The 14,180-nt window shown below is 46.9% G+C and overlaps 2 protein-coding genes across 2 annotated transcripts in view; both read right to left on the bottom strand.

Annotated features, from left to right (window-relative positions):
• Positions 1 to 14,180, bottom strand: part of LOC144501337 (carbonic anhydrase 4-like) — an 83,681-nt gene that overhangs the window by 43,502 nt on the left and 25,999 nt on the right. The gene's annotated exons all lie outside the window — the stretch shown is intronic.
• LOC144501843 (carbonic anhydrase 15-like) overlaps positions 48 to 14,180 on the bottom strand; it is a 36,956-nt gene continuing 22,823 nt past the window's right edge. The window contains exons 7-8 of the mRNA XM_078225892.1: positions 11,232 to 11,391; positions 48 to 531 (exon numbers count right to left, since the gene is read on the bottom strand). Coding sequence (XP_078082018.1) covers positions 352 to 531; positions 11,232 to 11,391 — 340 coding nt within the window. The 3' untranslated portion in view covers positions 48 to 351. The remainder of the gene's footprint in view (positions 532 to 11,231; positions 11,392 to 14,180) is intronic.

The following is a 14,180-nucleotide window of genomic DNA, read 5'->3' as shown; positions in this document are numbered from 1 at the left end:
TTTCTGTTATGACGGACCATCCCTTGATTGAAACAAAACATGTTCCAATGAGATTTCCTCATTAAACACTCTCCAATGTATCACTGCACATACACTGTAAAAATAACAAACTAGTGCATGATTACCACCCATCTGATAACTGTGCCAGTGGATTAAAGTGCTGACAAGACTGATTTTATTTTGTTCCCTTTTCACTTCAAGACTTCCCGAATGAGAAGCAATGTTTCGGTTACTGTTAATCAGTACAGGTCGAGCAAGATATTTATATCGCTGGAGTTTCCCTTTTAAATCCATTGTTCAGAAGAAGAAAATTCACTTTCCTTGTGATAATGTTGTGATCGACAGGTTTCCTCAGTTGAATAATATAGATGTCCAGACTGCGATTAGCACCGATAACCCTGCAGCATTGAAAAGCCTGACAGCTGAATCTGACACATAGACTGTGCGACCATTTAGTTTTTGAATAGGCCTGAAGTTTGAAACCATGGGTTTTAAATCACTGAAGAAAAAGTTTTGAGTAAATGAGGTGAGCTGAAACAATAAAAGGAAAAGCACATGTTAAGTTTCCTGATGACAGTAATTTTTAACCAATGCATCAGTTCTGGAAAATTGCTTCCACAAACATAAAGGTGGCGATTTTACCATTTTGAGTCTAAGTGCTGAATCTGGGCACAATTCAGATCCGATTTGGAAACCTGTTCTCAGGCGCCCCCATACGCACTCAGCCTGAAACAAAAATCGCGAATCTGAATCGCACTGTGGGCGGGGCCTATCGCGCCCAAAACGCTGCTGCTCCAATCGGAGCCTTCAGCTGCGCATGCGCAGTGAAAAGAAATTTGAAAAACGCTCCCCTTTCATATCGCTCCCGGGCTGCAAAAAGCGGTTAAACGGCTCGGGAGCGATGGCCCCCACAGACATCACCCCACCCCCACAACATAACTGTCCCCCTTATCCACCCACCCCCTCCCCCCCGCTACCCAGACCGATCGTGACCCCCTATCCCCTTTCCACCCTAACGATCACCCGCAGAGTGGCAGCGGACTTCCCGTGGCCCCCCCACCAGAGAACCATCTAACCTCCCTTCCCCGCTCCCCCACACCAGAGAACGATTGGGCCTCCCAACCGCCCCCCCCCACCAGAGATACACCTGGCCCTCCTCCTCTTTCCCACCACACCCCCCCACAGAGAACGATCTGACCCGCCTCATCCTCCCCCCCACCAGAGGACGATCTCGCCTCCTCCTCCTTCCCCCTTCCCCAACCAGAGAATGATTTGGCCCTCCCTCTTCCCCCTCCCTGCCCACCAGAGAACCATCTGGCCTCCTCCCTCCACCCCCCCACCACAACCCCCCCCCCCACCCCCCCATCCCCCCACCCCCTCACCAGAGAGCGATCTGGCCTCCTTCTCCTCCCCCTCCCCCAACCAGAGAACCATCTGGCCTCCCTCCCTCCCCACCAGAGAATGATCGGTCCTCCGCGCCAACCCTACCACAGATACATCTGACCCAGCTCCTCCTCCCACCCCCCATAGATCTGAGTCAGTGAGCCGTTGGAAGCTCTGAACTTACCTCTTCAGAAGCTGCAGCGCCCGAAACAGACCTTTGCCGAGCATGTCTGTTTCACGTCGAATCTGGACGGGCGAACGCGATGGTAAAGGGGGAAATGGGCGTCCATCTCATTACGTCGCGTCCGTTTCAGGTGCGGTTCAGATCGCAGCCATTTTCAGGCCTTGGTAAAGTGAGCATCTGCGCGGACGCAAGCGCGGATCGCGCTAATCGCCTCACGCCCGACTTTACCAAGTTTTCACGCCCGAAAATAGGCACAACGCAATGGTAAAATCAGGCCCAAAGTATGCAGCAAACACTTTGTGGGTTTCTTACAGGGTAGATGAGAATAGGATGTTTCTCCTGGCTGGTGAGTCTCGAACCAAGGAATAGTCTCAGAATAAGCAGCAGACAATTGAAGACTGTGAGTAGGACTTTCCTCATGGGAAGAATGGTGAATCTTTGGCATTCTCTACTTCAGAGGACTGTGGAAGCTCAGTCATTGAGCATAGGCTATTAAGGGAGAATGAGGAGGTGATAGACAAGAGCTATCATCAGGTGGTCACACCAGGGCCACGGGAGGAGGCCAAGTGGGTGACGGCCAGGAAGGGTAAAGCTCGGGTGATTGAGAGCACCCCGGTGGGTGTGCCCCTACACAACAAGTACTCCTGCCTGAGTACTGTTGGGGGGGACAGCCCATCTGGGGAAAGCAGCAGTGGCCGTGTCTCCGGGGTGGAGTCCAGCCCTGTAACTCAGAGGGCTAAGGAAAAGAGGAGGAAGGCAGTATTAATCGGGGACTCGACAGTCAGGGGGACGGACAGGCGATTTTGCGGAGGCAGGCGGGAGTCTCGCATGGTGGTCTGCCTCCCTGGGGCTGGGATCCAGGATGTCGCTGGGCGAGTCCCAGAAATCCTGAGGTGGGAGGGAGAGGAGCCGGAGGTAGCGGTACATATTGGTACCGCTGATGTGGGTAGGAAGGGGGAAGGGGTCATGAAAAGAGAGTATAGGGAATTAGGGAGACAGCTGAGAAGGAGGAAAGCAAGATAGTAATCTCAGGATTGCTGCCTATGCCACGGGAGGGTGAGGGCAGTAATGGAGTGAGGTGGAGGATGAATGTGTAGCTGAGGGACTGGTGCAGGGGGCAGGGATTCAGGTTCCTGGACCATTGGGACCTCTTTAGGGGCAGGTGTGACCTGTGCACAAAAAACGGGTGGCACTTGAATCCCAGGGGGACCAATATCCTGGCAGGAAGGTTGGCTAAGGCTACTGGGGAGAGTTTAAACTAGATAGGTTGGGGGGAGGGGATCAAAATGAGGTGACTGAGAGTAAGGAAGGTAGCTCGCAAACAGAGAAGGGTTATAGGCAGTGCAAGAGGGCGGATGGACAGGGAATAGAGACTGTAGAGAAGGTGTATGCTGTGGAGGGATTGTCCACCAAGTCTCTGTGGGTGGAAGTTCAGAGTGGGAAGGGGCCGGTCACTTTGCTGGGAGTTTTCTATAGGCCGCCCAATAGTAACAGGGAGGTGGAGGAGCAGATAGGGAAACAGATCCTGGAGAGATGCAGTAATAGCAGAGTTGTTGTGATGGGAGACTTTAATTTCCCAAACATAGATTGGAATATCCCTAGGGTAAGGGGATTGGATGGGGAAGAGTTCATTAGGTGTGTTCAGGAGGGTTTCCTGACACAGCATGTGGACAAGCCTACAAGAGGAGAGGCTGTACTTGATCTGATACTGACCAATGAACCTGGACAGGTGTCAGATCTCTCAGTGGGAGAGCATCTTGGGGATAGTGATCATAACTCTATCTCCTTTAGGCTTGCATTGGGAAAAGAGAGGATCAGGCAAGCTAGGAAAGTGTTTATATGGAGTAAGGGGAAATATGAAGACATTAGACAGCAAATTAGAGGAGTAAATTGGAAGGAGAAATGTACTGAAGAGAGGTGGCAGTTTTTCAAGGAATGTCTGTCTAGAGTTCTACAGGACAACGTTCTGAGCAGACAGGGAGGTGTTGGTCAGTTAAAGGAACCGTGGTGCACAAAAGCTGTGCGGGACCTAGTCGAGAAGAAAAGGAAAGCGTACAAAAGGCTTAGAGAGCTTGGCGAAGATAGGGATTTAGAAGAGTATACGGCTTGTAGGAAGGGACTAAAGAAGGAAATTAGGAGAGCCAGAAGGGGTCACGAGAAGGCCCTGGCAGGTAGGATTAAGGAGAACCCTAAGGCGTTCTATAAATATGTGAAGAGTAAAAGGATGAGGCGTGACGGAATAGGGCCTATAAAAGGTGAAGGCGGGAAAGTCTGTACGGAACCAGTAGAAATGGCAGAGGTGCTCAATGAGTATTTTGCCTCGGTTTTCACAGAGGAGAAGGACCTGGGTGGATGTACTGTGGGCGTGCGGTGGACTGAAAGGATTGAGTATGTGGACTTTAAGAAAGAGGTTGTGCTGGAATCTTTGAATGGCATCAAGATAGATAAGTCGCCGGGTCCGGATGGGATGTACCCCAGGTTACTGTGGGAGGTGAGGGAAGAGATTGCAGAGCCTCTGGCGATGATCTTTGCGTCGTCGATGGAGATGGGAGAGGTGCCGGAGGATTGGAGGATTGCGGATGTGGTTCCTATTTTCAAGAAGGGGAATAGGGATAGCCCAGGTAATTACCGACCGGTGAGTCTAACCTCAGTGGTTGGTAAACTGATGGAGAAGATCCTGAGGGACAGGATATATGAGCATTTAGAGAGGTTTAGTATGCTCAAGAATACTCAGCATGGCTTTGTCAAGGGCAGATCGTGCCTTACGAGCCTGGTGGAGTTCTTCGAAAATGTGACGAAACACATTGACGAAGGGAAGGCGGTAGATGTGGTTTATATGGATTTTAGCAAGGCGTTCGATAAGGTCCCCCATGCAAGGCTTCTAGAAAAAGTGAGAGGGCATGGGATCCAAGAGGCTGCTGCCCAGTGGTGGGGGAGTCCAGAACCAGGAGTCACAGTCTGAGGATTCAGGGTAGACCATTTAGGATGGGGGTGAGGACTGGCTTGCCCAAAGGAGGCAGAGAGTGGGTATAGATGGGTCTTTTTCTAAATGGAGGTCGGTCACCAGTGGTGTGCCCCAGGGATCTGTTCTGGGACCCTTGCTGTTTGTCATTTTCATAAATGACCTGGATGAGGAAGCAGAGGGATGGGTTGGTAAGTTTGCCGATGACACGAAGGTTGGTGGGGTTGTGGATAGTCTGGAGGGATGTCAGAAGTTACAGAGGGACATAGATAGGATGCAAGACTGAGCGGACAAGTGGCAGATGGACTTCAACCCAGATAAATGCGTCGTGGTCCCATTTGGTAGGTCAAATGGGATGAAGGAGTACAATATAAAGGGAAAGACTCTTAGTACTGTAGAGGATCAGAAGGACCTTGGGGTCCGGGTCCATAGGACTCTGAAATCGGCCCCGCAGGTGGAGGAGGTGGTTAAGAAGGCGTATGGTGTGCTGGCCTTTATCAATCGAAGGATTGAGTTTAGGAGTCCGGGGTTAATGATGCAGCTGTATAAGACCCTCGTCAGACCCCACTTGGAGTACTGTGCTCAGTTCTGGTCGCCTCACTATAGGAAGGATGTGGAAAAGATTGAAAGGGTGCAGAGGAGATTTACAAGGATGTTGCCTGGATTGAGCGGCATGCCTTATGAGGATAGGCTGAGGGAGCTCAGTCTTTTCTCCTTGGAGAGACGAAGGATGAGAGGAGACCTAATAGAGGTGTATAAGATGTTGAGAGGCATAGATCGGGTGGATTCTCAGAGGCTTTTTCCCAGGGTGGAAATGTCTGCTACGAGAGGACACAGGTTTAAGGTGCTGGGGGGTAGGTACAGGGGAGATGTTCGGGATAAGTTTTTCACACAGAGGGTGGTGGGCGAGTGGAATCGGCTGCGGTCAGTGGTGGTGGAGGCGAACTCAATGGGGTCTTTTAAGAGACTCCTGGATGAGTACATGGACCGTAATAGGATGGAGGGTTATACGTAGGTCTAGAAGGTAGGGATGTGTTCAGCACAACTTGTGGGCCGAAGGGTCTGTTTGTGCTGTAGTTTTTCTATGTTCTATATTTCTATACTCATCAATAGATGTCTGGGTACTAATAACATCAAATACCCAATCGGAAAAAAAACAATTAAAAAACTGGGGAAATAAGAATACTGGTCCAAACTGAGAGACCTGGCATAGAGATAGATGGTAGAAACATAGAAGATAGGAGCAGGAGGAGGCCATTTGGCCCTTTCAGCCTGCTTCGCCATTCATTAAGATCATGGTTGATCATTCAACTCAATAGCCTAATCCTGCTTTTTCCCCCATAACCTTTGAACCCATTTGCCCCAAGTGCTATCTCCAGCAGCCTCTTGAATGCATTCAATGTTTTGGCATCAACTACTTCCTGTGGTAACGAATTTCACAGGCTCACCACTCTTTTGGTGAAGAAATGTCTCCTCAGCCCAATCCTCAATGGTCTACCCTGAATCCTCAGACTGTGAGTCCTGGTTCTGGAATCCCCCACCACTGGGAACATCCTCCCTGCATCTACCCTGCCTAGTCCTATTAGAATTTTATACGTTTCTATGAGATCCCCCCCTCATTCATCTGAACTCCAGAGAAAACAATCCTAACCTAGTCAGGCAATCTTTCCTTATATTTCAGTCCCGCCATCCCCGGAATCAGCCTGGTAAACCTTCGCTGCACTCCCTCAAGAGCAAGAACATCCTTCCTCAGAAAAGGAGACCAAAACTGCACACAATACTCTAGGTGTGGCCTCACCAGCCCTGTATATCTGCCACAACACATCCCTGCTCCTGTACGCGAAACCTCTCACAATGAAGGCCAACATACCATTTGCCTTCTTTACCACCTGCTGCACCTGCATGCTTACCTTCAGCGACTGGTGCACAAGGACACCCATGTCCCGCTGCACACTCTCCTCTCCCAATTTACAGCCATTCAGGTAGTAATCTGCCTTCTTGTTTTTGCTTCCAAAGTGAATAACCTCATACTTATCCCAATTATACTGCATCTGCCATTGATTAGCCCACTCACCCAACCTGACCAGATCATTCTGAAGGCTCTCTGCATCCTCGTCACAATTCACCCTCCCACTCAACTTGGTATCATAGAACATAGAACATAGAACAGTACAGCACAGAACAGGCCCTTCGGCCCACGATGTTGTGCCGAGCTTTATCTGAAACCAAGATCAAGCTATCCCACTCCCTATCATCCTGGTGTGCTCCATGTGCCTATCCAATAACCGCTTAAATGTTCCTAAAGTGTCTGACTCCACTATCACTGCAGGCAGTCCATTCCACACCCCAACCACTCTCTGCGTAAAGAACCTACCTCTGATATCCTTCCTATATCTCCCACCATGAACCCTATAGTTATGACCCCTTGAAATAGCTCCATCCACCCGAGGAAATAGTCTTTGAACGTTCACTCTATCTACCCCCTTCATCATTTTATAAACCTCTATTAAGTCTCCCCTCAGCCTCCTCCGCTCCAGAGAGAACAGCCCTAGCTCCTTCAACCTTTCCTCATAAGACCTACCCTCCAAACCAGGCAGCATCCAGGTAAATCTCCTCTGCACTCTTTCCAGCGCTTCCACATCCTTCTTATAGTGAGATGACCAGAACTGCACACAATATTCCAATATTCACAATATTCCAAATCATCTGCAAACTTTGAGATGTTACATTTTGTCCCCTCATCCAAATCATTAATACATATTGTGAATAGCAGGGGTCCCAGCACCGATCCCTGTGGCACCCCACTAGTTACTGCCTGCCAATTTGAAAAGGACCCATTAATTCCTACTCTTTGTTTCCTCCCTTTGTTTTCTATCCATCTCAATACACTTCATCCAATCCCATGCACTTTAATCTTGCACAATAATCTCTTGTGCAGGACTTTGTCAAACGCTTTCTGAAAGTCCAAACATACCACATCTACTGCTTCTCCTTTGTCAACTCTACTAGTTACATCTTCAAAGAATTCCAATAGATTTGTCAAGCATGATTTCCCCTTCATAAATCCATGTTGACTCTGTCTGATCCTGCCACTGCTTTCTAAATGCTCTGCTGTAAAGTTCTTGATAATGGATTCGAGAATTTTCCCCACTTCCGATGTTAAGCTTACTTAATTCCCTGCTTTCTCTCTCCCTCCCTTTTTGAATATTGGAGTGACATTTGCTACCCTCCAATCTGCAGGGACTGTTCCAGAGTCTATAGAATCCTGGAAGATGACCACCAATGCATCCACTATTTCTAGAGCTACTTCTCTAAGTACTCTGGGATGTAGATTATCAGGCCCTGGGGATTTATCCACCTTCAATTCCATCAACTTTCCCAGTACCATTTCTCTACTAATATTGATCTTCCCTCTCATTAAATCTTGCATTCTCCAACATTTCTGGCATCTGATTTGTGTCCTCTTTTGTGAAGACAGAAAGCCAAAGTACGTATTCAGTTGCTCAGCCATTTCTTTGTCCCCTATTAAGCATTCCCCATTTGTGTCTGTGGGGGACCTACATTTGTCTTCACCAACCTCTTTCTCTTCACGTATCTATAGAAACTCTTGGTGTCAGTCTTTATGTTCCCTGCAAATTTACTTTCGTACTGTATCTTCCCCTTCTTAATCAATCCCTTGGCCTTCTTTGCTGAATTCTAAACTGTCCCCAATCCTCAGATCTATTATTTTTCTTGGCCAATCTGTATGTTTCTTCCTTAGATCGGATATTCTAATTTCCTTTGTAAGCCATGGATTGGCCCTCTTACCCATTTTGCTTTTGTGTCAGACAGGAATAAACAGTTGCTGCAGTTCCCCTGTGCGTTCCTTGAATGTTTGTCATTGTCTATCCACTGTCATCCCTTTAAGTAACTCTGCCCAATCTATCAAGGCCAACTCACACCTCATATCCTCATAGTTTCCTTTATTGAGATTCAGCACCCTAGTCTCCGAATCAACTACTTCACTCTCCATCTTGATAAAAAATTCTATCATGTTATGGTCGCTCATCCCCAAGGGGTCTTATACAGCTAGATTGGCAATGATTCCCTTCTCATTACATAGTGCCCAGTCTAAGCTGGCCTCCTCTCTAGCTGGTTCCTCCACATATTGGTCAAGAAAACAATCCCATATACGCTCCTCTACGGCATTGTGACTAATTTGATTTGCCCAATCTGTGTGCAGATTAAAATCACCCATGATCACCGATATTCCCTTATCACGAGCATCTCTAAATTTCATGTTTAATGCCATTCCCAACATCAACACTCCAGTTTGGGGGTCTATATATGACACCCACTAATGTTTTTTGCCCCTTGGTATTTCTCAACTCGACCCATGCAGACTCCACGTTGTCAGAGCTAATATCCTTTCTCACTGTTGTGTTAATTTCCTCTTTAACCAGCAGCGCCACTCCACCACCTTTTCCTTTATGCCCGTCCTTCCTAAATATTGAATACCCTGGGACATTCAATTCCCACCCCGGTCACTCTGCAGCCATGTCTCCATAATCCCAATTATATCATACTCGTTTATATCTATCTGCGTGATTCGTTCATTCACTTTACTGGGATCTACCATGATTTGTTTCATTGTCACAGCAGGCTCGATGGGTCTAGTGTCCTGCTCCTAATTCCTAACATTTCTATGTTTAATCTCAAACTCACAAAGTGAAAACAATAGAAAATGGACATTATAACCTGCAGAAAAAGGCTTGTGCCCTATCCAACACAGTGGCTAAAACATCAAATTATAGATTTGGGGAAATTTGCTACCACAGCTTTCAGCAATGGTGAAAAATGAACTATCTTAGAATTATAGAATCCCTGCAGTGAACAAGGAGGCCATTCAGCCCATCAAGTTTGCATCGATTCTCTGACAGAGTATCTTATCCAGGCCTTCTCCCTGTAACCCCAAACATTTACCATGGATAATCCATCTAACCTACACATCTTGGGACACTAAGAGGCAATTTACAGGTTGAGATGCCTCACAGCTCCAGGGACCTGGGTTCAATTCCCACTTGGGTCACTGTCTGTGCGGAGTCTGCACATTCTCCCTGTGTGGGTTTCCTCTGGGCGCTCCAGTTTCCTCTCTCAGTCCAAAGATGTGCAGGTTAGGTTGATTAGCCATGTTAAATTGACCCCTGGTGTCCCGGGATACGTAGGTTAGAGGGACTAGTAGGTTAAATATGTAGGGTTATGGGGGTAGAGCCTGGGTGGGATTGTTGTTGGTGCAGACTCGATGGGCTGAATGGCCTCCCTCTGCACTGTAGGGATTCTATGATTTACCATGGTTAATCTACTCAACCTGCACATCTATGGACTGCGGGAGGAAACTGGAGCCACCGGAGGAAACCCACACAGACACGTGGAGAATATGTGTGTGGAGTTTGCAGTCACCTAAGGCCGGAATTGAACCCAGGTCTCTGGCACTGTAAGGCAGCAGTGCTAACCACTGTGCCACCATAACATCCACGGACCATACTGGATTGAGTGAACATTACATGTTTGAATAGCAGAGAAAATTGAGCAGCTTATAAAAAGATTGCCAATCTGGTGTGCACTCCACATTCCACCAAAAGTTGAAAACACAGGTGAATGATTATTCAACTGAAATAAAATCACTTGTAGCTTAATGAATTGCATAATTCTCTCAATTATGTGTTCACATGATTAGTCCACTTAACTCAACTGCTTTTCACTAAAACCCGAGAGCATCTCGAAATTCTCCATGAGAACCCAAAAGGACACACGGAGGCACGACAGGTAAATTAACTTCCTTCCTGCCTTGAGATGTAGCACAGTACAATATCAATCAGCTCACACATCAACCATATCAAATTTCTAAAGTTGGGGAGTTATGAGTCTCAGACATTTTGGCACCATATGTCCTCACATCAATATAGTATTCCTAATTCCATGTGCTCTTATCTTGTGTATTAGCCTTTTGTGGGGCACCTTACTGAGTACCTTTTGGAAATACAATCATGCTACATCTATTGGCTCAACTTCACCTACCCTGCCAGGTGCAGCCTCAGCATACAGATAAAACTTGTCAAACACAAATGAGCGGGATTTTCCAATCCTTCCCACCCGTGAGATCTTTCGGTTCCCGCTGAAGGCAACATCGGCCCAATGTTCCTCTACAGCGAGATGGGTGAGCCACGCAAAGCTCCATAAAAATCAATGGGACCGGAAGATCCCACTGGTGGCCAATGATGTGCCACCTCCGCTGCTGGTAAACCCGTTGCAGGAGTGTGGTTAATCCCACCCAATTTCTTTTTCACAAAACATTGACTCTGTCTGATCATGCAATGATATTTAGGTGAATTGCTGAAAAAAACTTAATAGATTTTAGCATTATCCCTATGACTGATGTCAAGCTAATTGGCCTGTAGCTTCCTATTTTCTCTCTCCCTCCTTGGCTAGAAGTATTAAATTTACTAACTTCCAATTTCCTAAGACTCTTCTAGAATCTAGGCAATTTTGGAAAATCATAACCAATCCACCCACTATCTCTACAGGTACCTCTTTTAGAACCTTATGATGCACTCTATCAAGTCCTGGGGATTTGACAGCTTTTAGTCCTTTCAATTTTTCTGAGACCAATACTTCACCCTTTAGATATTGATTTCCTAGGTCCTCAGCACACGCACACCTTACCTGTCTCCTGCTGATAAGAATGGGTTCTGCGAATAGTGTCCAGGTTACTGCCTCATAACACCCAGGATTAGTTAGTGAGCCCTCATACCGATAGTATTTTTTAAGTTTTCTCTTGTCTGGAATAATTTCACTCAATGGGAAAGGTGTCACCAATACTTGGCTTTCTTTAAAAAAAAAATAAGTCAGAGAGTTACAAAGAGCTGAAGAATTAACTGAAGAAGGCAACTAATAATAAAATGCCTTTCCAATAAAATGCCTTTCAAGGATACTCCCTTGAGATGGCAATGGTTAGTGCATGGACACAAAAGTAGTGTTAAATTCTTCTGTTCACAATTTTAACAAAGTTATTAACAAGCATACTTTAATTGGTTAATAATGTCATTGAGATAGAGAGACAAATAAACTCATTCATAATGAGTATTGGTATTGTATGGATTAATTTCAATGCCACCAAAAGTTCTCGGAGTTGCTCTATCATGCAAAATCTGTGAAGGGAATTTTAACCGCAGAGAAACAGATGGGGGGCAATTCTCCCAGTCCGCTGCAATGCTCTAGCAATGCACTGGGCCGGGAGACTCAAGTGGAGGCCGGTCTTCCTGCTAGGCGCCATGGGCTCCGCACATATCCGCCTACCGGATATCAGGCGTCGGCAGCTCCACGCCAGAAATCGGCGCGGAGCTGTATGAATTTGGGAATGACCATTTTAATATCATTAGCAGGCCCAGGACTGAAGTCTCCGGGCCCACTAGCCTCATCCCCTCCACCACCTCACCCCCCGCCTCCCCACCCCAGCAGTGTTTCACTCCAGCAGAGTTTACAACAGCTTCCCACTAGCGAGGAGCTGTTGTAAACCCCAGCAATCGGGAGGCCAGCAGTGTGAGCTATAGCACATGCACCGGTCTCCGCTCTGACAGATCGGTGCATGTGCAGTGGCCCACTCAGTGCTATGCTGCCGGTCTCTCCAGCGGGAATAGGCCCCACCCAGAGGTTCTTAATGAGATTCACGCTAGTACGCTCTGCAGTGCACAGAGTGTGGGAGATTCATTTTGAAAATCCCGCTGAAAAGACCAGCGGGGTTTATTCCAGTTTTTACGCGAATTCGACACGTCGTATTTTTTGGTTTTTGGATCAGATAGGATTTCAAAAATCTGTAACTTGCCTCCAAGCACCTCACTCCTGGTTTTAATGGGATTGGATAGGGAGGGCAGGCAACTCAAGAGTCGGCTGGTCTATTTAAATATCATAACAAGGTGGTGTACCACATATTTAACCACATTAAGCAGGTTTCCCAAGCCTTCAGAATCCCAGAATTAAATGGAAGGCAGGGAATCTGTTTTACTGAAGCAGACAATGTTATCACTGCAATCCTTGTGGACCAGGTATTAATATCCACCTCCCAACAGTTCCCACGATCCAAAGTCTTCATCCTTCTGGGAGCCAAAGGCTGCCTGGCAATCAAGACTACCTCCAGGGTTGAGGACCAGACTCTATCCACAGATCATGGGCTGAGAACCCTGGAAGTGAGGATCAGACTCCACTCCCCTCTGTTCCCCATCTAACAGAGAACCAATACTACCAGTCAGGCTGGCCTGCAGGGAGGAAGCCAGCTTTAAGGAAAGGACACATGGGCCGGAATTATACCGGCATGTTTGCCCCGGAATCGGGACAGGCGAGGCTTGCAGAATGGAATTCTCCGTTGGCTTCGGGTGGGATTTTACGAGCCTCGCCCAATTGTAAAATCTCAGCCTAAATATTGTCCATTAAAATTCTGTCGCATGATTCTGGGTTTCCCAACCAAAACTCTTCTCCACCACTCAAGTCTTACCCAAGTAAAGATCCGGGCCTGCAACTTTGCACCAGAGAGAGGGAGCCATTATAGTTATTGCAGAATTCACAGTACTGTTACGAGAGCAGGTTTAAAGGATTTCAGGTCACAGAGAATGTGTTTTTGAAAATAGTATGCCTTCTCAGAAACTTAGCTCTCCTGATTGTACACTATCAAGTCAAAATGATACCATCTGAGTTCAGCAGTGAGGACTGCAGTAGGTTTCAACACTTGGAATCTTTTGTTGTTCCAATTGCATTTGGAGTTACAACTGGACAGGTCAGATTCCACAGTGGAACCTGCAATGATAGATCTAACTTCCATTTTTTGTTTGGATACGTGGAGGGTGCTTACTGAATAGAGTCACAGAGGCTGCCGATGAACTTTTAACCAAAATATTAATTAAGTAAGAAATGACTAACTATAACAGGCTACTCCTTCCTACACAACTATTCCTTTACAGATATATACAGATTTGTAAGGATAACCCACATCACAAAATTCATCTTACACTCTAATGTTCACAGTCCATGTCAACTAATTGGCAAACTGAGGTTAGCCACACCACATTCTGAAACCAAGTGGCAGATGTCTCCCAAACCAACTTCTACATATTTCTCATCACCGCCCCCATCCCCCACCCCCCTCCACCCGCAGATGCTTGTACTCTGAGCCAACTAGTCTCACTAGAACCTCGTCTTTCACACAAGGGTTTCCAATTTCTCCTCTCAAAGGATATGCCTTGGAATCTTCTCCCAAACAATGCTTTTACTTGGACATCGAAATCGAGGGTCCATCTCCAGGCTTTCAACCTCTCCTCTTGATGTTCCTCTCCCCTCATCACATGCATTCAAGTTCACCTTTCACACACTTGCAGATACCTCAGCCATGCCAACAGAACACCACTGTTTCACAGTCCCATTGTAAGGAGCAGCCAATCTTTGGCTGTCTCCACTGATCTTCCAGCTTCTCACAAGTCTATTTTGCTTTATGTTTGCTTCCTGCAGCATTGTCTTTTACCTTAGAGTTTATCCTCTGCTCCTCGCTCTTGACTCCACTTAACAGCATCTTTTCCAGATTCCTGTTCTTTTTCCCTTTGACTAGAAGGTCTTGTGGAGATTTTC

Source organism: Mustelus asterias, chromosome 12 (genome assembly GCF_964213995.1).
Source record: "Mustelus asterias chromosome 12, sMusAst1.hap1.1, whole genome shotgun sequence".
Classification (NCBI taxonomy): domain Eukaryota; kingdom Metazoa; phylum Chordata; class Chondrichthyes; order Carcharhiniformes; family Triakidae; genus Mustelus; species Mustelus asterias.
Note: the sequence above shows the minus strand (reverse complement) of the source record. Positions and strands in the feature narration are given on the sequence as shown.